The sequence below is a fragment of the Acipenser ruthenus genome, chromosome 4, assembly GCF_902713425.1.
Source record: "Acipenser ruthenus chromosome 4, fAciRut3.2 maternal haplotype, whole genome shotgun sequence".
Taxonomy (NCBI): domain Eukaryota; kingdom Metazoa; phylum Chordata; class Actinopteri; order Acipenseriformes; family Acipenseridae; genus Acipenser; species Acipenser ruthenus.
The window spans coordinates 60,195,927-60,222,328 of record NC_081192.1 but is presented as its reverse complement, the minus strand read 5'-3'; the positions used below and the strand labels follow the sequence as shown (position 1 = coordinate 60,222,328).

The window sequence follows — 26,402 nt, the reverse complement described above, 5'->3', positions numbered from 1 at the left end:
CTGGGGGCTCTCAGTCGCCGACACGGGGTCAGCTGCTTGCCCGATGCCGGCGTGTCGGTGGAGGAGTGCCTGCTGGCAGTGGGAGAGGTGGTCGGGTGTGATAATATAATATCGGCATCCCGTATGAATAAAAGGTTTGTCGTGTTTTTAAAAGAGGTATCGCTGGTCAATCAACTAGTGGAGGAAGGTTTTTCAGTGAAAGGAGATTTTATTCAAGTATCCCCCTTAGTAACCCCTGTTACCAAGGTAATCATGTCAAACGTGCCGCCGTTTTTAAAAAACGAGACCTTGGCAAATGAACTTGCCCGATATGGCAAACTGGTGTCCCCAATTAAAAATATACCATTAGGGTGCAGAAATTCAAATGTTAAGCACGTCCTGTCTTTTCGGAGACAGGCGTTTTTGCTGCTGAATAACCCGGGGGAGGTGATTGATGTTGCTTGGAGCTTCAGTGTGGAAGGGACGGGCTGCGTAGTGTTTGTCAGCTCGGATACAATGCGGTGTTTTAACTGTGGGGAACAGGGACACCAGAGGAGAGCCTGCCCGAGAAAAAACAAAAATGAGGAAAGGCAGGAGCATGGTACTGATGGCAGGGAGGAGGCTGGGGATGTTGGGGGTGAGCGGGAGGATGAGGCTGCTCCCCCATCGCAGCGCCAGCCGGAGTCTGCAGAGAGCAGGGAGCCGCCGATCGGGATGAAGCCGCCCACACCACAGCCGAGGCTGAAGAGACTCAGCCACGGTCCGTCACAAAATAAAACTACCGAAAATGATGAGGGTTTTGTGATGGTAGCTAAAAAAAGACTTAAAAAACAAAAAAACAAAGTTGCAGATCTGCCTAACAGCGAGCGGGGGACGGAGCAGAGCCCCGAGCCTGTGCTGGAGGGGAGCCTGCAGTCTCAGGCAGGGGGGTCTGTCCCTCCTGATATGGAGGGAGAGGGGAGCGGCACGGCGACGGGCTTACAACCCGGCGCGGTGCAGCGCTCTTCTCTCTCTGAACCCCAGCAAGCGGAGGCAGAGGCAGCGGTGACGGCTGTGGCTGTGCTGGGAGGAGGAGAGGAGAGCGGCGCTGTAGAGGCGGAGAGAGCCGCGGAGGAGCTGGTAGCCGTGGACGGCGGAGCAGACAGCGAGGACGGAGCAGAGGAAATGGAGGGGGAGCTCTCTGACTCCTCGCTTATCTCTGACATCCCCGATAGCCAACCCGTTAACAGGGGGAAAAAAATCTATACCCTAGATGAATTTAAACAGTTTATGGAGAGTACAAAAGGGAAAAGGGGGGTTGAAATTGAAAACTTCTTCCCAGATCTGAGATTATTCCTCCACTCAGCACACATCGTCACACGAAAGGCAACATTAGAGGAGTTTGACCAGCAAAAAAGGTACCGTCTTAAAAAATATGTTCAAATAATTAAGAAAAAGATCGCTAATGTTGCCAAACAATAATTTTAAAAATGGATACTTCTTTTAAGAATTTTTTTATTGTTGCTTGTTTTACTCTGTCAGTTTTATTTTTTTTAGCCGCTATGGAAAAGTGCGTTTTTATTTCTTTTAACGTGAATGGCTGCAGACAGTCTTTTAAAAGAGCGCAGCTGTGTGAGTTTTTAGAGCAGAAGCGGGCGGGGGTCGCGCTGCTGCAGGAGACGCACTCAGACAGGGAGAATGAGGCGGCGTGGCTGGCAGAGTGGAGGGGGCCGTGTGTGCTGAGCCACGGCTCAAGCACCAGTGCAGGAGTGGCAATTTTATTTAAGCCCAGCCTAGGAGCAACAATTTTAGATATTGAAGAAATTGAAAAGGGGAGGTTATTAAAAGTGAGAGCAAGGTTGGGTGGTACTGAATTTGTTTTTATTAATATTTATGCACCAAATAAAGGAAGGGAACGCATTTTAATTTTTAATAAATTAAAGCAAGCTCTTTTAAATATTGATAATGATGATGTGGTGGTGGTGGGAGGAGATTTTAACTGCACTATTGATTTTACAATGGATAGAAATAATGAGGAACCCAATCCCCAATCCTCAAGTGAATTAGCTGCAGTTTTTCAGTTCAGTGGCCTGGTTGATGTCTGGAGGTGTCTGCACCCCAATGCAAGACAGTACACCTGGTCTCATTGTCGCGCACAACAAATATATAGAGCCAGGTTAGACCGCTTCTACACATCACACACACATTTGAATAAATTCATTAAAGCCAATATCATCCCCAGTAGCCTCTCTGACCACCACTGCCTGTTAGTTACAGTAATACTCACCACTGACTCTCACAGCACCTCCTACTGGCATTTTAATTTAAAGCTATTACAGGACACACTTTTTGTAAAACAGTTTAATGATTTTTGGAACATTTGGAAAAAAGAAAAAACAAATTATAAAAATATTAGGCAGTGGTGGGACATTGGCAAAACGCAGATTAAAATCTTTTGCCAGCAGTACACACTCAATTCAACCGGGTCACTGAACGCAGCAGTGAGAGAGCTGGAGTTGAAAATTCTCCAGTTAGAGAGCAGCCTGGACACAGACCACCAGGAGCAGACCCTGCAAACGCTGAGGGAGCAGAAACACATGCTGGGCAGCCTGCTGAAGGAAAGAGTGAAGGGGGCGCTGGTGCGCTCTCGCTTCATAGAGCTTAAAGACATGGACACCCCCTCCAGTTTCTTTTTTGGCTTGGAGAGGAGGAGAGCAGACAGCCGGAAGATGCACTGCGTCCGGACGCCTTGCGGCAGGGAGCTGTACAGCCGGGAGGAGATCAGCAGGGAGGCAGTAAAATTCTATTCTGAACTATACAGCAAAGAGCCTTGTGAGCAGAAGGATACAGACCTGCTGCTCCAGGATTTGCCCACCCTGAGCGAGGAAGAACAGAACCAATTAGACAAGCCACTAACATATCAGGAGCTGACCACTGCTGTTACACAGCTTTCAAATGGAAAAGCTCCTGGCATTGATGGACTGCCCACTGAATTTTTTAAAAATTTCTGGACTGTGATTGGTGAGGACTTTTTGCAGGTGCTGGGAGAGAGCCTCAGAGATAAAGAACTGCCCCTCAGCTGCAGGAGGGCAGTAATCACACTACTGCCCAAGAAAGGAGACCTGTGTTTACTCAAAAACTGGAGACCTGTTTCGCTTTTATGTTCTGATTTTAAAATTATTTCAAAATGTCTGGCCAATAGACTAAAAATGTGTATAGGAGCTGTAATACACACGGACCAAACTTACTGCATACCGGGATGTTCCATTTTTGATAATTTGTTTTTTATTCGAGACTTTTTATCAATGGCTAAGACATGCGATTTGAATGTTGGTCTGGTTTCTTTAGATCAGGAGAAAGCGTTTGACAGGGTCGACCACACATACCTTTTTAAAACCCTGGAAGCCTTCGGGTTTGGCCCTGTTTTTATTTCTTATATCCAGCTTTTATATTGGAATGTTTTTAGCATTTTAAAGATTAACAATGGGCTGAGTCAGCCCTTCCCAGCGTGCAGGGGTATTAGGCAGGGCTGCTCCCTGTCTGGAATGCTTTATTCACTGGCCATAGAGCCCCTGCTGCACCTGCTGAGGGGCCGGCTGGTTGGCTGGGCAGTGCCCTCCTCACCCTCCTCTGTCGCAGTGAAGGTGTCCGCTTATGCAGACGATGTGAACGTGTTTGTGTGCAGTGACGGAGACATCAAGGCACTACAGCAGAGCCTGCACACGTTCCAAGGAGCCTCTACAGCAAGAGTTAACTGGGCAAAGTGTGACACCTTCCTGTCAGGCAGTTGGCATGATTGCACCCCCCCTGTCCTGCCTGAGGCGCTGAGATGGGACAGGACAGGTATAAAAGTGCTGGGGGTGTTTTTTGGAGTGGAGATATATATGCAGAAAAATTGGGAGGGCCTAGTGGACAGGGTGAGAGGGTGGCTGCAGAGATGGAGGGGACTGCTGGCCCAGCTGTCCTTTAGGGGAAGGGTCCTAGTGATTAATAATCTGGTGGCCTCCATGCTGTGGCACAGGCTGGTGTGTCTGAACCCTCCCCGGGGCATGGTGCAGGAGATCCAAAGAATACTGCTGGAGTTTTTCTGGAGCGGGAGACATTGGCTGAGGCCAGCGGTCCTGTATCTCCCCACTGATGAAGGGGGGCAGGGGTTGGTCTGCATTGCCAGCAGGGTGGCAGCCTTCAGACTGCAGGCGGTTCAGAGGCTCCTGTACGCTGGGGAGGAGGCTCATTGGAAGAGGCTAGCTTGTTTTTTCCTCAGCAGAGTAGGGGGGCTGGGGATAGACAAACACCTGTTTTTAATTGAGAGTGCCAGACTAGCTAAAGTAGGTCTCTCTTCTTTTTACTTGAGTGTTTTAGATGCCTGGAGGGCAGTGAGGGTGGCGAGAGATGAGGGGTCCCTGACAGGCAGGGTCCTGTTGGAGGAGCCCCTATTTTTCAATCCGATCTCTTCCCTGTACGTTTCTTTCAGTCAATGACGCTCTGTGCCAGCTTTGTGAGGGCAGGAGTGACCAGCTGAGACATCTTATCAACTTTGAGCTCTCCTGCTGGCTGACTGCTACACAGCTGGCTGGGCGGCTGGGCTGGCACTCTGAGAGACTGGCAGAGAAAATGGTCAGTGAACTGAGAAGTTGTCTTTCCCCCGAGCTCAGGGAGGCTGTGAGAGAGGAGATGTCCAGCGGCACAGGGCAGAGACAAGACTTCATCTTTCCAGGACTGCTAGTGTGTCCAGCAGTAGGTGAAGGAGAGGAAGGTGTAGGAAACGAGGGAATGTTATTAAACCTAGACACAGTTAAAGATCTAACTCTTCATACAGCAGAGAGTAAGAAGATCTACCAAATTTGTGTGAAGGCATCACATTCCCACCAGTTGAGGGGGTTGGTGGATTCAAGATGGAGGGCATGTCTGGAGGTAAAGGAGGGGTGCAGGCCAGTATGGAGGGTGCTGTATAAACTGCCCCTCACCAAGAGAGCGGGGGACCTGCAGTGGAGGATCCTGCACTGTATTGTGTCCACCGGCAGGTTTCTCCACAGAGTTGATGCTAGCATTAGCTCAGAGTGCTGTTTCTGCTCTGCAGAGGAAACAGTGTTTCACATGTATAGTGAGTGTGTCAGGCTAGGACCACTCTTCCATCTCCTACAGGAGCTCCTGCAGGGTCTAGGCGAGGAGTTCACAAAAGAGCTTTTTATCTTTGGGGTTCCCTACAGTTTTAAAAAGAGAAACAGGTGTGTTTTAATTAATTTTATAATGGGTCAGGCAAAATTGGCCATTTTAAAATCTAGAAAGAACAGTATCTCTGGCGCCGGGCTGACTGATGTTGTGTTGCAGTTCAGGGTTTTGGTGGTCAGCCGGATAAGAGTGGATTTTGAATTTTTTAAACTAAATAATAACCCGGAGGACTTCCAGGAGAGGTGGTGTGTGGGAGACGCCTTGTGTGCTGTGAGTGAGGAGGGGGAGCTCCAGTTTTTGTTCTAGTTTTAATTTTATTTTTTATTGTTTTACAGTGTTTTTATTAATTTTGGCTTTAATCTGTTTTTAACAGAAAGAAAACACTGTTTTTTTAATTGATTTTTTATGATCCTTTTATTTTGGTAAAATCTATTTTTAAGGAGAACATGATGTATTTTAGGATTTTTTAATATTGCTAAATCTTAATTTTGTTATGTTTTACCTTTATTGAGTTTTAATGGATTTTATTTGGAATGTTAAATAAAGGATCTTAAAAGTCAAAAAGTCTCTCTCTCTCTCTCTCTCTCTCTCTCTCTCTCTCTCTCTCTCTCTCTCTCTCTCTCTCTCTCTCTCTCTCTCTCAAAACCTGTCTCGCCTCTGACACTCTCCCCCGAGCACGGACAGCTGCAGGTTCTTATACAGTCTCTCCCGATTAGCAACAATTAATCAATGAATTAACTCGGGAGATGGTCACCGTCTGCACGAGTTTAATAAGGATGCGTGACTGTCAGCCAGGTAAATAAATCACCAGCTGATCAGTCACGCATCCTCACGAGATTTTTAAAATATAAAAACAATAACAAATACGCAGCGCTTTTATCCACGGCGCAAACAATAATACAAATAATAATAAAACAGTGTACATATACATAGGGGCGGGACACTCCGCCACAGTATAATAGCAAGCAGTTAAGCTACTGTAACTCTGCTTGTATCTGCATAAGAAAAACGTGAGCTGTTTTTGCTTCTTTGACATGGGCTATTAATCGTAGGGGAATAAGTACATACAAAAACATGAGTGTATATCTAAATAGTTTAGAAATGAATTATTCAAATAGGTTTACTGTATTTGAATCAAAATGAATATATGTCTTTGTTCATTGGTGACAAGTGAGGTTTTGTTAAATACAAAGAAAATACATTATAAAGTTAGAAGGTTGTTTACAAGGTAAATTCTGTCAATGTGCGCTAGCTGAATTGAGAGGGGGGCCCTTCTCATAGGACTTGTCCCGGGCCCCAAAATTCCCAGCTGTGGCCCTGCTTAAGGACTTTATCTTCAAGTATTACTCATCCTTGTTAGACAGCTTTGTGGGACTTTCAGTACTGGGGTTTGTCAATTACAGATGATGTTTCTCTGTACTTGTTGATTATGCTTCGGATACCACACCTTGAAAATCGAGTGATGCGAGCTGTTTCACTCAGTGTTTTTCATTCTTTATGCAAGTCAAGGTTGTTATAATAGTAGAAAACACTAGTGGAGGCTTTGAGTAAATTATTGATTCTCATAATGCATCTGAGTAGAAAAATGCAACATGTTTAAGACTTTTGCACAGCAGTGTATATGTATATCTATATATACAGTATATATATATATATATATATATATATATATATATATATATATATAGATAGATAGATAGATAGATAGATAACCACACTCTACTGGCGTGAGCCTTGCACTGTCCCTGCGGAATTCAGATTCAGGTATTTATTTATTTATTTATCCAGAGAAGTACCCTACTCAGCTCAGTCCAGATGGTTGTCATGCTGATGCATTGCAGCCATTGTGTGTTGGTACTTATCTTGACGAGAGCCGAGTCCATTATCAGCATGAAGTTTTAACACCTACTCATGTAATGGAAATTATGAAGATCTGAATACTAGTGAAAGACCGTGGCGATGAGGGAAAGACCTTGTGACAGCCTGGAGAGACAGCTGACGAGGAAATAGACCTCATTGGGTCCGGCAGGGGTTAGCCAGCCTTGCTGGCACTATCCAGCTCTGTGTTTTCAAATGGAACAGGATGCTGAAGACACCTGCCAACGCTTCTAAGACATTGAAGAGAAAAATACGACCTAGAGTCTGCGAGAGTGGGGGCAGAAAATGACTGAGGAACGGTTGACAACACGGTTAATGACTGAGGAAAAGAAAAGGATATGAGAACAGAGAGTACTTTTCAAAGGACTAGCTCAAGATCTGCAGTTAGCAATCCAGTGACAAGAAGCAAATCACAGTTCGCAGGATATCAACACCCCTGTCATAGATGAGAGGAGGACATTGTGTTTGCATAAACACAACTAGTGATTAACCTAATGATCCTTGTGAACCCGGTCAGATGAACCAGCGTAAGAGAGAAAAGGACCTCAATGGGCACAAGCCTGGAGTTAAATGGCCAAGAGCTTCTGAGAAAACAGCGTGGGACACAGTAAACACGGATCTCTGTTTTGCATTGGAAAGGTTAGGTGGAACAGTCAAAAAGAAGCTGGATAAATTTGGGGATACCATCTACGCATATGGAAGCGAGAGGTTTGGAGTTGAAATAAGAAAGGAGAAAGTACAAACTATTCCTGTAAAGTCTAGACGGCAACAGGAGACTGAACGCTTAGTTAGAGTAAGGAGGCAGCTGACGAAGCAATGGAGGAGAGCAGAAAAAAGTCAGAAGGCGGCACTCAATCTATTACAAAGGGTCATAAAAGCTTGCAACATTGTGCAGAGTTGAGCGCCTACGGAAATGCTGCAAAAAGGAGTGTGTGAGAACTAACTTTTATAAAGACCCATTCAAATTTGCAAAAACGTTATTCACCAGGGAGACAAATGGCACACTAAAAGCAACTAAGTCTCAGCTGGAGAGGAGGTGGGGGTCTTTATACCCAAAGAAAAAAATTCTACGAGTATCGGTCAGTTTTGCCCTATTTCCCTGTTAAACTTGGAAGGCAAGCCATTTTCTTCAGCATTGTTGCTCAGATTGAGATTGTCAGCTTACCTATTGAAGAACTGCTTCATTGACACTTCAGTACAGGAAGCCAATATTCCAGGTTTCCCAGAATGCTTCGAGCACATAAGTGAATCTGGCAGCAAATTCAAACAGCTAAAAAGGAAAGGAAGGAGCTCCACATTCCTGGATTTAGCTAATGCATACGTTCAGTACCACATGAGCTTCTTTGGGCAGCATTTGATTTTTTCAGTGTACCAAGGACAATAACAAACTTAGTGAAAGCCTACTTCTGAGATTTGCAATTTTGTTTTTCAACTTTTGAATTCACCACTACATGGCAATGTCTAGAAATTGGCAGGATGCACCATTTCTCCACTGGCTTTTACCATGGCAATGGAAGTAATTATTAGGGTGTCAAAATGGGAAATGGGAGGAGAATGCTTGGTTTCTGGAATGTGACTGCCACCAATTAGAGCATTCATGGATGACATGACAATCATGACTACAACAGGAGCCTGCACTAATCGGTTATTGTGCAAACTAATCAATAACATTGAATGGGCATGAATGCAATTCATGTTCACTAAGTCAAGGAGCATCACTATAATTAAAGGTAAAGAAGTGGATAAGAGGTTCTACATTAACGGTGAGGCAATACCAACAGTGTCTGAGAAGCCTGTGAAAAGTCTTGGGAGATGGTATGATGGGGACCTAAAGGACACAGCTCATGTGGGAGAAGTGAGACAACAAGCAGTGCAAGGGTTGAAGAGCATAGACAGCAGCGCTTTACTAGGCAAACTTAAGCTCTGGTGCTTTGAGTTTGGTCTACTGCCAAGACTTATGTGGCCACTCACTGTGTATGAGGTTTCCTTGACAACAGTAGAGAAGCTGGAATCATTAAGTTCATACGTCAGGAAATGGTCAGGAGTTCCGCGCTGCCTCAGCAGAGTGGGACTGTATGGTAAAGGGATACTGCAGCTGCCAGTCTCAGCTCTAACCGAGGAGTTTAAGTGTGCCAAAGTTCAATTGGAAATTACATTGGTAGAGTCACATTACAAATGTGTGAGGGAAGCAGCACCTGTGTTGAAAACTGGAACAAAGTGGACGGCAAAGGAAGCTGTGGAAGATGCAAAGGCTGCCCTTCGTATAGGTGATATCATGGGGCAAGTTCAGCATGGAAGAGGAGGCCTTGGTCTCAGTTTAGCTCCTCCTACATGACACAAAGCAGCCCCAGCTCAATGGAGGAAGCTGGTAGTCAACAAGATGCAAAAGCAGGAGGAGCAGATGAGGTGCGTAAAGGCAGTTTCCCAGGCCAAGCAGGGAGAATGGACTGGATGGAAGAGTGTGGAACAATGCAAGATTGGCTATCTATGGACAATGGAACAGAGCAGGATCAGTTTCCTCATCAGGTCAAAATATGATATTCTCCCATCACCAAAGAACCTTAATCTATGGGTAGGAGAGGATCCATGGTGTCCTTTGTGTTCATCAACGGCTACATTAAGACACATTTTGATGGTTTACTTGGTGTCATGATCAGATGCTGCGATGTTTGGCCTTAGCATTGGAAGACAAGCGCAGCACGACCAACATGTTGCCACCAATTCCAGCAATATATGACACACGAAGAACAACATTCCTCCATCCAGGGTAGCAACCTCCAAGATAAGGTATTAAAACCAAAACTCATCTAGGACAACTGGAAGGAGCTAGAGACTGGAAAATAATGGCAGATGTTGGACAACTGTTTATTTTCCCACCTGAGATTGCCACCACTGACCTTCAACCTGATATTGTCTTGTGGTCTGGATCAGCATGCCTTGTTCACCTGGTAGAGTTAACAGTGCCATGGGAGGATGCTGTGGATGAGGCGTATGAAAGGAAGAAACTTTGGTACGCTCAACTAGCTGCTGAAGCAGAAGGGCGAGGATGGAGAGTCCAGGTTTACCCAGTGGAGGTGGGTTGTTGAGGATTTGTGGCACACTCCACAACCCGGTTTCTCAAAAACATCTGACTCAGTGGTCAAGAGTTGTGTTGCATAGTGAAGAACTTATCTGAAGCAGCAGAGAGGAGCAGCAACTGGCTCTGGTTGAAACGAAAAGATTCTGGTTGGGGATCTTAAGCACAGCAGAAAGAAATCAATGTCAATTTAAAGAAAGGTAAGTAAGCTGGACTTAGCTGAGTGAAGATGTTCAAGCTTCCAATTGGGAACTTTTTGGTTGACATTTACTATGACTTTGACAAAAGGTAATACCATTTTCCCTCTTTCATTAGTGTTTTCTTCATATCCAGAAAGTGTATTTTTTATTCTTAAATGTCCATGCTTATGTATTTAGATGTTAGTGTTAATGAAAGGACCTGACCTATTTTTTCATTTTTGTAATCTTGTCCTGGGCCTCTTCCAAGCAGAGACTGACAGTTGTGCCGAATTGTGTGGTGGCATGAACTGCTGTCCATTGGGGGCTAAGGTAAAACCTCCAAATTTAACTTGTCTCAGTTGAATTTAAATCCAACCCTCCAGAGATGACACGCTAGCCCAAAATAAAGTGTAATATAGTATTTTATTTTATGTAAAAAGAGTATTTACTGTATTGGGTACATTGTTGATGGAGGTAAACAGAAACTAACATTGGCCTCTTATGGAGGCTTTCACTCTGGCTGCGTAGCGTAAAATGGATGGCATCTAAAACAAACTGGGTTCCTATTTCTCTGTGGTTGTCCAGCATAAATGTACTTATTTAACTAATATATTTATAAAAAATATACATCAAAATGGCAAATAACATTCCTGACAAAAACAGTAAAATCATCATTATCTGATACTGAAAATCAATTTTATATGTTTCATATAAGTATACTTCTATAAATCACATATGCACAAAAGTTTATTCTGTCAAGGTTCTCATGATTTCACTTATGTGAAAATTATACATGTCCTTATATGTTTCATACAAGCAAACTCATATGAACCATATAGTTATTGTGGTAAAATATGGGAAATTCTTATTTAGTGAATTATTAAAACATATACTTTAAATATATGATTCATATAAGCAAACTTGTTTAACTCATATATGCACTGTGGTGCAAATAAGGCCAGTTTCTTATAATTTCACTTATACAAGACAGTACTGTATGCATATGAACCATATAAGTATTGTGATGAGACAGGGGTATATGGGTAGAAAAAGATAAGACAGACTAAAGGGCTCAATGAATGTTCAGGAAGATTATTATTGCAGAGCCCAAAGGGTGTCCGCTTGAACACTGTAAAAGCAAGGAGGGTCACAACAGAGGAGTGACCCCCCCCCCCCCCCCCTCTCACCGTGACTACCGGCCCTCGTTCCAGAGAATCATTCAAGCGAAGATTCTTGAAAATCTGTACATCTGCGTGGTTACCGGTATGCATTTTTTTGCCCAACAGCTCTTTCACACACACTACAGTACATCTTGCCGTCTCAATAAACAAGCCACGGGTACTTCATCTCCCATTCAGAATTATAAAAACGTATTTTCCGTTTGTGTTTTTCTGCATTACTACTGCTTGCAACTGCTTTCTGTCTTTGGTCACTGTTGTACAGTCTCCGGCTAAGAGAACCCCCCTCGGGAAACAAGCAAAGTGTTTTCCAAGACGGAGACTACCAGACACAATATGAATCAGTAAATAAATATGTATTACTTGTCATGATGCACGTGCATCAACATATGACATGAACTGAATAAGTATGTGTATGTTAATAAACTATAATAATAAAGTAACAAACAAACTAATGTAAATAAACTAACTGTCAAACTAAATTAACACAGCACCCCTACACACGTAAAATGCACATTATTTAACAATGGTGAAGCAATCCACCATAATAGGAACCATCAAACTGCTCGGCGATTGTCTGTTTTCAGATTTTTTTCAAGAGCTTGAATAATTTCCAACTTTTGGTAGCAAGAGAAACAGCAGTGCATTTCACCGTTTTGTTTACATGCCATTTTACAGCAATGAGGTGCACTCGTGGAAATCAAAATACCAAATTATATGATTTAATATTTAATAAACGAATCAGTGTGCCACAACACACTATCGCGATGACAAGTCGCTTTTGAAAAGACTGAATAAACCATTTTAATTTAAATTTGATGATAATGAGTTATCAGGTTACAAAACAGTACTGTATCCGTTGTGAACAAATCACTATAGGTGTTCTTTTAAGCGAAGTTCCTGTTCCTTTAGCCGAAGCATTTGCAATGGGAAAAATCAGTTTCACCCAAAGTGTGTTTCCTTATGCGAAGTGTTCTCTTAGGAGGTGCCCCGGAGACTACTGTACATGTACAGTCAGAATCTGCTAACTGTTCAGCAAAAAAAAAACTTCTGATTGACAACTGCTTCGCCATATTGTCACAGACACTGGTCTGGCGCCTGAAACGCCTAAAGTAAATATCCTTTTTAATACAGTGCTGCTTAAGCCAAATATGAGGCTTATTGCTGCCACCTACATGACTGGAGAGTACCTTAATCAACGCTGTTATATTGCAGAACAGATGTTTTTTTTTAAAACAATCAAGTATCTTACGGTCATTTTGCTGCAGTGTAATAGATTACCACGAATATGCATGTCTGTGTCCCTTTCCCATTCTGTAAGTCCCATGAACGCAAGACAAAATATGTTTCCGTCCAATGGATTTATTTTGCATCTAGGAGGCAAAAATTTGTGTTAACGTAACCTCTGAATGGTGTTATCTAAACTTGCTAAGTAGTTATAAGGTAGTTTTTCATTTGACCTTAAGGAGAGGTCAGAGGTCACAGGCACAGTTTATAGAGCATATATGGGTTACTATATGTGTTCTTCAGTGACCCTATCTGCATTCTGTAAGGAGTTATTATCCAGTTTTACATTTGACCTTTTGGAGAGGTCAAAGGTCACAGGCAATTACATTTTTATATACAGCATACATGTCTTCCTATATGTGTTCCATAGTAACCATGGCCCTATCTGCACTCTATAAGGAGTTATTAGCCTGTATTGTAAGTTGATGATGTCATCCAACATGGCGGCCGCCATGTTTTTTTTTATTGTATTAACTTCCCTTTTAAAGACAACCACATTAGGATCATGTGTGCCATTTTTTAGTTCAATCGAACCCGTCGTTTCAGAGACAAAGGTTTTTGTAAGCCAGTTTTATATGCTGATGATGTCATCCAACGTGGCCGCCATGTTTTTTACCGCAGCAACTTCCACTGAACAAGTGTAAAACCATACTTAGATCATGTATAGCAATTTTTAAGTTTCAATCGAACAAGCGCTTCCCGAGAAGATGCTTACATTTTACATTTTTACTGTATTTTTATGACGTTATCGAACATGGCCGCCATACCACAAAACCAATCATGCTGGACTATCCCTAAACATGTATAGAAAGTTTCAGAACTCAGCAATAAGTTGTTTTCGATACGTAGATGTTTTAACAATCTCCACAAAATCCAATATGGCTGAAGAACCATGTGACCTACAACATTTGCTTTTGTTTCTGGTACACCGTCCCATGGGCATCTACCAACTTACCAATTTTCGTGAGTTTTTAAGCAACTTTGGGGAGGAAGAAAAAAAATAAAATAAATAAATAAATAAATAAATAAATAAATAAATAAATAAATAAATATAGGTGTCCCCAGGCTTCGGCTAGGAAGCCTAATAATAATAATAATAATAATAATAATAATAATAATAATAATAATAATAGATTTTACTTCAACTCTATAGATAGTCGTTCAAGCCTGGTGCTCTCGATAGCCTGTAGCAATAATATAGCTATGACAAATGAATACTTTTTTTTCTCCTTGGTAGTTACCAATGATAGATGCTACTTAAGGCTAGTGTACAATGAATTGTTTCTAATTGCTAAGGGACAGAAAAGTCTAGGCTTAAAGAGATCAGCTATCCGATGACCAAACACGAAGATGAAAAAAGTGTAAAGGATGATAAAATATCTTTCTGTGCTTTGCAAAGGGCTTCTTTATTTATTTATTGTTTATCTATTTATTTATTGCAAAGGGTATTTTTGTATTTGTAGTAGCTTCAGGTTTTTTTTATAACCTTACTTATAAAACAACTTAACTATAAAGTACTTTTCATGAGTCAAATTACAATAATCTGAAATGTTGTGTAAATGTTGTCATGTAAAAACATATAATAAAAAAAATACTGAATGGAGGTCTCTAAACCCCTTGTATTCAATGCTTATGTTTTCCTGTTTGGTCAAAGAAGCTTGTCAGGTCTACTTCCAGCAGATCTCAGATAATAATGGATTATTGGCTGTGTGAAGCTAGCTTCCAATAGGAGCAGCGCACATTAACTTCAAAATAAAAGTACCTTGTGGAAAGCGATTGTACATACATTAAACAGTAAAATACATACAAAAAGCTTAGGTATATGAATATAATATGGACAATTAAAAAAAAAAACTCTCTCATCTGATAAGCTATAGCTCAAGTAAAGTACAAATCCTGTAATAACCAAATTATTTTCTCCACACAGACTGAGCTAAAGAGGGAAAAATAAAATACTTATTGTTAGATTTTTTGGAAGAACCAGCAGTTGAGATAGTGGAGTTGAAATATTAAGAAGTGAAGACGAACTAAATGAAATTCATCTGAACAATGAAACGTTAAAACGTCTTTTGTAAAACGGCCTGGGAAGGACAAAAAATATCCAGCAAGGATACTGAAATTTGCAGGTATGCTTTGTATTTAATACAGAAAAATCCTGATCCTTTGATGCTGTCATCCAATTTATTAAGCGACAAATTCTTAATTATTAGAAATAGAAAGGTTGACCTCATACCTTGCGTGAAAAATTTTTGGATGATACTTGGCAGAGGGAAAATGAGAAAGTATACCAAAAAAATGATTGATGATTCAGATAACGATGAGAATTAGGCTGAAACATAAGATTTACAAGTGTTACCATATGAATAGTACTTTAATAATATAACAATGTGAATATTTAACTGAGTATCATTTCAAACATTTTAAGATATATGTGACATATTAATAGCATAACTGTTATACTATAATATATACTATTATATATTACAATATACAGAGCAAGAATTCAATGTGGTTGTAATGATTTGATTGAAGAAAAAGAGTAAAAATGTACTCAAAAAACTTTCATCACATAATATATGTGCCACTTAAAACAAATTAACTTGTGTCTGTTTCTATTCCATCTCTGACACAAAAATGTAAACTTGAATAAGTTATTAAAAACAAACAAATTAGTCCTATGGACAGTAGCATATGGGAAATTGTAATCATGTTTCTATGTTTTGATTAATTACCCAACTCATGACATTTGATGTTTCAGACCATATGTATACTTTTTAATGAATCTCAAAAAACAATGGATTAGGAAAATAAATCTACATTAATGTCTGCACATTAAACTGACATTTCTTTAAAAAGAAATACTCTATTGTACAGTGTGGATAGGCACAGAATGCAGAATAAAGTCTATAGGGCAGCGCACACACACAGAGTATTTTTCAAAATAAAATTATTGTACATTTTACTGTACAAGTGCTTGGTGTATTGGTTGTGTATATATAATGACCATACAAAGATTTTTCAGTCAATATTTTTAAATTAATGTATAATTAAAAAATAAAATCACAACTAAAATAAACAATGTTCTCCTGTCCATACATTAAAATGTTAATTTGAATACCTGATATCAGTGCGAGTATACAATACGAAAAACGACGAGTTTTTTATACTTCAGAGCAAATGAACAAAAGGAGGTACAGTAAGAACAAAAGAACAAGCTTCTCGCTCATCATATACTCACAGCGGTCGCCATTTATTTTAGTTAATTTTTTATAATTTTTGCTGACTGTCGGCAGGCCACTTGGTTGTCCCTTGTGCCAGTTGAAGAGCCCTGGTATACAGTATACAAATAGTAAAATCAAATGAATACCCATTGCATTTTTTTAATTTAGCCTGTAAATAATAACGGTAACACACAAAATGCCTTCTCTGTACACATTACTGTAGAATTTGTAAATAATAAAATATTATTTTAAGTTAAAACTAAAGGAATTTAGCGCACTTTCTTTTAACCAAACTACTTAATAGTAGCCTATACAAAACAACAAAATAGTTTAGGTCTAAAATAGTCCACAGTTGTTTTCTGTTGGTATGATAGATAACCTTAGTGTAGCATATTTTGCACATAGGGTACCTCCATTTTCTCCAAGAATACCGAAATAGATACTGAGCTGGTAGTGTTTTTCTTTTTTGTTAAGTTTTGAAAGCGAGTGCTCACTGCTGCTTTAACCCACCGCCTTTTCTCAACGAAATCTCGCAAAGGCCTCACAACCACTGGGTCATCATTAGGGCGGAAATGGCGGCTGCTCTAATACACTGCAAGACGTACTAATTCAATATTACAGATGGAATACTTGGAATTACTTGTAGAATAATTAAACAAAAATAGCATTAAATATCGTCGTGCATTGACAGGTATTGGTTGCTGTCTGTTTATCTAGGTTATCAAGTCCCCCTTTGGAGGAATTGTAGTCCAATATTATCTCTGGCTTCTTGTCATCTCTGGTACTCACCTTGTGCATTGTGCTCATCACAATAACATTGTTACTTTTTTTTTAGACAGTACAAGACAACTGCTGTGCTTTCTGTAAAAGCACATTTTGAAGAGTGCAAAATTCGGTGCTGCATTTTTACAATCTTATTTGGAAGCTCAGGATTTTTTCTCACTGTTCCAAGCATGGTCAGATTTCTTTTGAACAGCTCTGTAGGATGTGAAGAATTATGGCTTTGGAGTCCTTGAGTCATTTCCAACACTACTCACATCCGGTGATTTCTTTCAGGTGCTTCTCTGTGCAGTTTCCATGTGTACATCTGCATATTCCATGCACAGCTGGATTTAACATCGCAAGTTGCCCATATTTTTTTATTCCATACTTAGCGGACTTGTTAGGTATATACTGCTACAGAGACAGCGTCTTCTGATGGGGACCCATTTGTTTCACACATCAGCAGTTTAAATACAGTATGCAAATGTCAATTGTGGTCAATCACTGAGGACAATATATCAAATCATGTCCTCATGGGTAAGCAACTTGTTATATGATCACGATTATGTTTACTCAAAGCTGCAGAATCCTATTTTACTACAGTATACTTGAGAAGCGATCATCTTGTGAGGGTGCCTAGTTTAACTGCCATGCTGTGTTATGTGTAATGGCCTTTGAATTAAAATGGCATCACAGTACAGTATTTTACTGTCAGGACTACCACTGCATTTAAGCATCTGTGGCTTACTTACTTATTTTCAGTTGTGATGCAAATCTCACAGTTTTTCACTAAGCGGAGATGCGAAGCTCTGCAATCCCCCCCCCCCCCCCCCCCCTCACCACGCAACGCCACAATCCCACTCCCTCTACATGCATATCACACAATAACCATGCTGTACTCAGTATGTATTCAATGAATGTGTAGTCACTTTATTGAAACACATTTTCACTTACAGAGAACATAAAAACATACCTGCACTATGCAGTGGCGCACTCACTGTCTGATTACAAGTAATGCAGCGTTTCCTGCATCATTACACGATCAACGCTGCTTACATGCCTAATTACACGATATGTGATCAAATTCAAATTCTAAAACAGCTTTATCGGCTGTACATGTCACTGCACTTGATACAGTACTGTATTACATGCAGTCAGTTTGCCCCGAAACGATTCTTAAGCAGATTGCTTGATTCTTAGACACATTATTTTAGCATGGTTATTATAGGAATGATTTTGTCCCAGTGGTTTTGCTCATTATCAGTTCTATAAAAAAATAACTTCACAAAGTTTGTATTTTCTGTTTATAAGTTTGGAACCCCAACCTAGGAACATTCCTAAAATGTTATAGAGGGTAAAAGTAACGTTTAATGGTCAATGGAAAACAGTGTTGGTTCAAATAGACCCACAATATAATAGGATGGTTAAATAAACTCTTAAAGGTGATAGGCAAAGGAATTTGAAAATTTCCTGTCATTTTCACAGTTGTTACTTTACATAATGATATTTGCGGGTATGGTTTCCTTTCTTAAAAAAAATGAAATATATACTGACTTTAATCCGTGTTTATAGCTGCGAATCTGAATCACCTGAAGTTCAGAAGACAAACTGCAATTCACCCCTTGGCTGCGAGGGCAAGGCCTGTGACGTCAGCTTTGCCCTAGAATAAACAATGAACCTACTCCGACATGATGGAGAGTGAGGCTGTCTGTGTCTCTGTCTGTGTCTGAGGACGATGGAGCAGCTTGTTCTAATATCAACACAGACACAGCATATTATTATTACCAGCATATTGCTTTAGTTTGACGAGAGAAAGTTTTCTAAAGTTTCCGCCAAAAAAACAATGAGAAAACAGTGCCTTGGTAATCTAGGTGCATTGGTAGCTAACTAGACGGCCATGTAAATAACTAAAAATGTTGAAAATCTGTATCTGAAAGGTTTTCCAAAATCACGGTGTAGTCATGGTAAATTTATTAAAATTCACCGAAGCAGAGTTTTGTTTTGTGTGAAATCAATAGTATTTAAATTTCGACTACACTTCTATAAATAAATAAATAAATAAATAAATAAATAAATAAATAAAAACCTAGGGGAAATAGTATGCTTATAAACAGTAAAATGCATACATTTAAAATATTTATAATATTTTTTTTATACCCATCCCCTGATATGTGCCTTTCAACAACTTTGTCCTGGAGTTCTTTTGAAAGCACCTTGGTTCTCTTGGTTGAGTCTTTGCTTTGAAATGCACTACCCAGCAGAGGGAACCTACAGGAACTGCTGAATTTTATCCTGAAATCATGTGAATCGCTACAATTTAACACAGGTGGAGGCCACTTAACTTGGTGTGTGATTTTGAAGACGATTTTCACTTGGAAGTTGTGGGGTAGGATGTGTAGATAAATGAAAAAAAAACTATTTTAATGCATTTTAATTCCAGGCTATAAGACAAAAAAAGGTGAACATTTTGAAAGCTGGTGTAGACTTTCTATAGGCACTGTATATATATATATATATATATATATAGGGTTGACTGTAAACCTATATATACTGTCAACCCTCTTTATACAGCCCGGTAAGGGCCATGGGCAAAATGACCAGTAAATGGGGAGAAAAAAAAAAAGAAAAATTTGTTTGCAGTAAATTAATTTTTTTTCTTTTTCTTTTGTTATATCCAGGCCATTTAAATAAACATTTATCTGTTTACAGTCATAATAGTCTTTTTTCATTAGTTTTTATCATTTCATACCTGTATGTAACATAAATGATTACTTTTGAGGAAATTTATACTTAAAAAAAACAAAAAACTCTCATTTAGTGTCAAATCACCCAAGTAACAATTTTATAAAAATAAAAAAATGTATGATTTCAATCTGTTCAATAGTATGTGTGTACTGTGTGTGGTACGACTTGTCTGCTGAAACTATCCCCATTGAAAGATGCAATCTACTGCATTTACTGTATTTACACAAAGCTATTTAAGCTCAATGCCTCAAGTAGCATTATAGAAATAAAAAAAATAAAAAAAACATTGAATATGTACAGGCAAACTTTTTTTTTTTTAAAGAAAAAGTAAAAAACTATTCTGCTGTTTACAAAACTGATGCAAAAACCTGCACGTAAACAAACTAACAAACCTCTTAACGTACGTTTTTTTATTATTATTATTTTTTTAACTGTTTATAAAAGTCACTTATTTTTGACTGTGACAAACAGGGCTTGTTCTAAATCACAATGCTTTGGAAGGCGTTGTTTTTTTCTTGCAGGTCTATCGAAGGTAAGCCATTTGTTTTTATTTATTAGAATGTCTCCAATCGTCCTTCGCTTATCTTGTGCCCCACTTTGTCGAGAAAACATTTGCGATGTCCTACTGACTTGCTTTCTTACTTTCAGATGCTCTGGTGTAAAATGTAAACAGTATCGAGTTGCCATTTTGCTTGCGTAGTGTTAATAAACTTTCAGTTAAAGAATGTAGGAAAGACTTTCAAAGGTTATCTTTGGTAGTTTGTTGTTTTAATTGGTCATTTAATTGGTCATCCTGCTGATGTATAAAATCATTTCATGTTCATAAAATGATATGATTATTTCCTGTAAGCATTTTTTTTTTAAATCACACTGAAATGTTTACATTCCCAGGCGGGCTCAACGCAGTCCGGTCTTCAGGGTTTTGCTAAATGACACAAGGCTATATGGCACAGGTACTTGCGTAAGCACAAACCGAATGTGATGGACGCCAGTCCTATTTAATTTTGATATCCACTGTATTTCCTCATTTGGATGTCAGATGGAAATCGATGCCAGGTCACCCTTTCTCCTTTACTAGATTCTGATGTATAATCTACTACTTTGCAATAAACCATTTTCCTTCGTGAAATATCTACTCAACAACAGTGTTTCAAATATTTACATTAGCTATACTTGACCTGAACAGCAAAGTTGATGTCATACATCGGAAATTGCTGAAGTCTGAAATTACCATTGACAGTTACCGAAAAGCTTGAGAAAATCACAAATATCTAATACTAATTTTCGCACAGACCTTATTAGTAACATCTGCTCTAATGTCAGTAAAATTTCTGAATTCTTTGCCTATGACCTTTAAGCTGACCTAATGGGTGATTCCTTGTAAACGTAATGGGTATACACATAAATAAATAAAATAAGCTAATTTAGGCAACAGTCACATATGCCAAAATTGTTCAATGAATGTAAATATTTCTAAATACAACATTAGCAAAATTGTGCTATGGCAATAAAACAGCTTTTTGTTCATCAAAATGACAGCAAAGCCAAACACTAGGGCTATAGGGAATATCAGTTGTTCCTGATTTACTAGCAGCTTCTGACTCCCACTTTTTCTTCACTGGTCAGCACTAACAGAATTACACCAGCTTCCCTTCAAAATTACAACATGAAGGGTGCTGCGCAATCCAGTGCAAATGTAAAGTACTTTGTCATTACGTCTGCTCTTTTCCATGTTTCCTCAAAATCAGGCCCTTAATCCTGCTGGAGTTTCACCTTTCAGGATTATTTATAGACCTACTTATTAACACGACTACATACAATACATTGACTATAGATATGCATACAATATTGACTGTTAATTAAGATAATTAAAAGACTCCCAGTGGCTATTTTAATCACCTAAACAGCAACCGATGCCAACTTTGACAGCAGCTCAGCATACAGGTGTCTGAATCCACTGGAGTCTAAACTAAACTAAACTAAACTGAAGTGCTGTCCTCCCTGCTCCATTGTTTAAAATGCGGTGTCATTAATTGTAACAAGTGGTTAGTTGGCATGTATTTAAACTGTTTATTATACTCTTAACACTAAATGTATCATTATAATGATCAATCACTCAATGACAAGACATTGAAAAATACTTATAATGAAACATTTGTCATTGAATTCTTAAAAATATTTTTCTTAAAAACCACTCACAAAAATATAAAAACCTCATATGTAGTAAATCTGACAGTTTCTGGTACATTAACTTTTGTTATGCTACTTTAAACGTGTTATGTTGCTGCATGTGACTTTTCAATAAACATTCTTCCTTCAGTATTTCCTTGCTTGCTATTCACTTAGTGTCTGTTTTCTTAATGGTATTTTGGGCAGATTTGAGCACAGTGTAGTGAACTGATTGTGGAGCCTGCCAATCCTTTCTACAGTACATGAGAGACTGAGAGGCAAAACTGATTCAATATTGTATTAGGTCCTAAAGTTGACATTGCACCAGGTTTTCCTGGTTTATATTATTTTGATAACAAAGCTCTCACAAAAATATAAGACCATTGTTAATGAATCATATTCTCCTGGGTCTAGTGGAAGTTCATTACCATACTGTAGCACATTTTAAAAATAAAAATACCTGCTGGTTTTTCAAACTCACGTCATTAAGCTGTGTGCAGCAGTGCATCAACACACTTAGAAAAATTATTTTAAGTACCAGCTTACTTTGCATTAAATCTGCTGCCAGTGGCTTTTCTGTACTGAATCAAATTAGTGTTCTTTAAAACCCCAGCAGAAAGACTGCTATAGTTTACTGCTAACTAAGAGACTGCAAATCGAAGGCATCTTTAAGTCAAGTTCAAAATAGAAACAGAAAAGCAAATTATTTTCTGCCATGTATTTGATGCTTATTAAAGCATAATACTACTAAGACTAAAAATAATAATATCACAAATAATAATGTTAACATTCATTTTCAGAATATCCACTTCTAGCAAAGCCAACTTGCCACAGAGCATATGTAAGTTGTACTTCTGCTCTTGAAATTATATATCTCACCTTAATCAAAGCATCAACATAAGCCTTGCACTCTTCCCTCGTCTTCATAGAATTTACAGTCCCTTCATTGGCAACCTTGATATTTTGGATGTGCATGGGAGATCCTTTTGGAGGAGATCCTCACCTCAACCTCTCAGAAGATTGAAAACTTTATAGAAACCACAAGAATGTGTACAAAGAGAAACACAACTCTCCCAAAACTCCAAGCTTATTCCAATTGTTTCACTTTGAATGGATGGAATACCATGACTGGATATAACTGTCCAGATAAGCATCAGATTGAGTGCAAATAGGTTTTGCAGTAAGATGTTAAATGATCTAAATCATTGGAGCAAATTCAGTTGCTAAAATATCCTTTTTCCATTCATAAAATATACCAAGAGCTGCAGCTCCCAATGTCCTCCAACATCAGAGGTAATCCCTCTGATCACAATACCACAACTGACGCAGGGCAAACAGGGTGGCTAATCTTATTATCTGATGCTCAGAACCCTGTGCGCCATTGTGTTTGATAAAGACACTCCTCTCCAAGGCACTGCTCCCATGCAGGTACAGTACAGGGTCACTAGTATGGGTGCTTGAGGTCGTCTCTTAAATTTTCACTGGTAAGTTGGAACAGTTCCACATCGTACAATGTACCCTTTTCAGCCTAATTATACTTCCTCATTCCATCATTCCAAAATGCCATGTGATGCTTTAACCTTTCAAACTTTTATACTATACTGTGGGTGCCCTTGATTGGTTCTCTGCTAGAGATTTTGGAAGCTTTCTGGAATGATGAAATTAAAGAATGTCAGTAATTGAACAAACAACAACCAACAATGATTTTTGCTCAGAAACCCGTCGCTAGCCTTACAATCTTCTGGCCCCACACCAGGGAATGGAGATCGCCCTCTGTGTATTTCCGGATATTATTTGATTCATTGTAGTACGATTAAACATAATTGTAAAATTAATGTGATTATATGTTCATGTGAGACCTGTTAATATTATTTTGTATGTTTATGGTAACAGTCAAGTTTGATGTCATAGGCTCTTTTACGACTTTAAAGAGCAAATAAACACTCTTCCTGTCTGCTGGTGGCAGAGTAGTCCCGTTCCTTCCCATTCCCGGAAGCTTAAATCCCGTTCTCGCCCGTCCTGAGAGGTTTATTTTTTTTATTTCCTGGTTCCGCCTGTTCCTGTGAGCTTCACTCCTGTACCATCCCGTCCCGCAAAATTTAACACCATTTTTTTCCCGTACCATGGGAATCCCGTCTTCATGTCACTCTCTATTGTATACCCACATGAAACACAAAACACATACACAAATCTGTTAGTGCGTGAATTAGTGCTTGTGGTGAAAATACAGTTATTTGTGAAACAAGTGCAGTGCTGTTCCGGGTTTGTGCTGGCCTCTGGCAACAGCTCCGGAATGTGTAGCTGTCTAATAATAACAAGTAACAATTAGACAAAACAAACAAACACTCACAATATGGATACACAAAACACAGGTCCTTCCGGGTTCTTTTTCATTAACCAAACAAAGGAACAGATTACGTCACTTCGACCCCTACTTATACCGTCACTCATGACCCCTTGGTAAACGATTGCAGCCGCTTCTCCAATCTGCGGCTGCACATCATTTCCCTTCCGGGTCGATGAGTTAATGTACCGAAGCTCCGCCCCTTTTCTAAATAACCAACTTCCTTTTAACCCTAGGAACGAAGTGTCAGAACAAGCAGTCCAGGGTACTCTGTTCCCGTTACTTAGCGCCCTCACAGGTCGGGAGGGAGATTTACCACCAAGAATCATTGTCTTTCTGTCACACCACCTCAGACCAACACTGATGCATCTGTGAGCATCTGTATGAGTATGACATGTTCCTCCAGTGACATGTCATCTATGATAAGGTGTGAGTTCCACCAATTTGCTTTCTTTACAGATTTGGGTGATACACTGCAGTGAGACTGAGGAAAGACTACAGCAGTGATGTGCAAAGTGTGGGGCCCGTGGAGCGTCAGTAAGGGGGGCGCGACTGTGACTAAAGAGGCAAAATTATTATTGTTATTTTTTTTAAGGATTGAAAATTTTAAATAAATACATACATGACAGCTAATTAGTCCAAGTTATTATCTTTCAAATGAGCTGTTGACGGTCACGGTAGGACTTGTAGAACCGGAGAAATGATGTTTGACAAGGCGAACGCTCAAACTGCAGTGAACAGAGCCGAAATGGTGTGTAAAAATAAAGCACTAATATTTTAAGTGGTTTTTTTTTCCAGATTTAATGTAAATTGTGTATTTTTTCCTTGATTTAACCAAAAAAAGTTCTGATTTAGCTTAAAATATAAATGTTAACAAACACATTCTTAAAAGTTTTGAAATGTGTACTTTTTGGCTTTGTAGTATGCAGAGGAGGCGGGGAAGCTGAGACATTGTCTCTCAGAGTGTAAGAGCAGCTCTGCAGCATACAATGCCAAATCAATGCTTAAATTGGCTCATTTAGCTTCAGATTTAGCTGGCAAATAAAAATTTCACATATTTTGTGAAAACCCAGATTTATTTTTTCAGATTTAAATGCTGAACGATAATGTTTTTCAGATTTACCTGAATCGCTAAGTGTAAAAAGTGTAAAAAAATATTTAAATTCACTGATTTATTTGTTAGAAACCCAGACTGAACGTGTCAGATAAATGTTGACTCGCCAAGCTTAAAAAACACTTTACAGACTGGTTTTAAATGTTGAATTTACAATACGTGTTTTCAACATTTAAAAATTATATCAAAGTACAATTCTGAAAATTTGTAAGAATGCATTTGCATTTATGTGTTTAGCTAAATCTATAGTTAAATCTAGGAAAAAATATGCAATTTACATTAAATCCGGAAAACAAACACCTTAAAATATAAAATGTCGGGGGGGGGGGGGGGGGGCAACAAAATGTATGCTAACACTGGACTTGAAGACATTTGCCGGAACCTGAGCACCAGGTTTGAATTAGGTCACAAGATAGTGTGATGACACTGGTGATGAGACTGAAATTATGACCTTGTTTCAGGATACCATCTTCGTGGATGAAATGATTCAGATGTCTTATGTCTAGTATGTGTAAAGCTGTTTGTCAGGTGCTTTTCATGGCGTTTGAAATTTGCTTTAAAAGGGTGATACCTTTATCTGAGGACCAATCCAGACTCGTCTCTATAATGCCTGTCGAGGGGGCTGTAATACAAATAATTTAGTACCTGATGTTGGTCCAAAACCCGTAATGAGGTGACAAGGTGGGGAAGACTAGAAGACTGATTTGCATTCTTCCCCTCTGGTGAGGCCAGCTGAGGACCTGTGAAAGCAGGAAGCCCCTACTGGTTCCCCCTTTGGTACAACGGACCCCCTCTGGCTGGAGCAAAACTTCAATATCAAATAGAGGGTCCCCTTGGAAGTACATCTCAATCAGATGGCTTTGAATATATCTGGACAGAGCTCCTTCTGTGCTCCCTTGGCTTGTATGGGCATAGAGAACATTAAACACCTTTTCTTGTTTAAGAAAAGGGAAATCCCAAAACACTAGGGTGGCATCCAGTGCACTAAAGAACCACTCGATTAGCAGAGCCATTTGCAAATCACAGCATATACCAGAAATAGATTTACTGTAGATCAACTATTGAACACTGGTTCTGATATTGTACAAATGAATGCAATGTCGTGACAATTTGAAATTGTTATCACAGTGGTACCAAACTACCAATGGGGTCATACCATTGTAGCCCTTGTGTTACCAGAACCATTGCATTACCAACACAATGCCACTGCCAGCATTGCTACTAAACATTGTTTGATAAGTGTGCTTAAAACCAATGATCAAGTATTGTATGCTATATTAGCTAATGTTTAATGTGTAAAAATCCCATTAGGACTTCCC

The 26,402-nt window shown here is 39.4% G+C and overlaps 1 protein-coding gene across 1 annotated transcript in view; it reads right to left on the bottom strand.

Moving 5' to 3' along the window:
- Positions 1 to 22,921, bottom strand: part of LOC117400041 (regulator of G-protein signaling 9-binding protein C-like) — a 47,090-nt gene extending 24,169 nt beyond the window's left edge. Inside the window, exon 1 of the mRNA XM_033999490.2 lies at positions 22,505 to 22,921. Coding sequence (XP_033855381.1) covers positions 22,505 to 22,600 — 96 coding nt within the window. The 5' untranslated portion in view covers positions 22,601 to 22,921. The remainder of the gene's footprint in view (positions 1 to 22,504) is intronic.
- Positions 22,922 to 26,402: the final 3,481 nt, after the last annotated feature.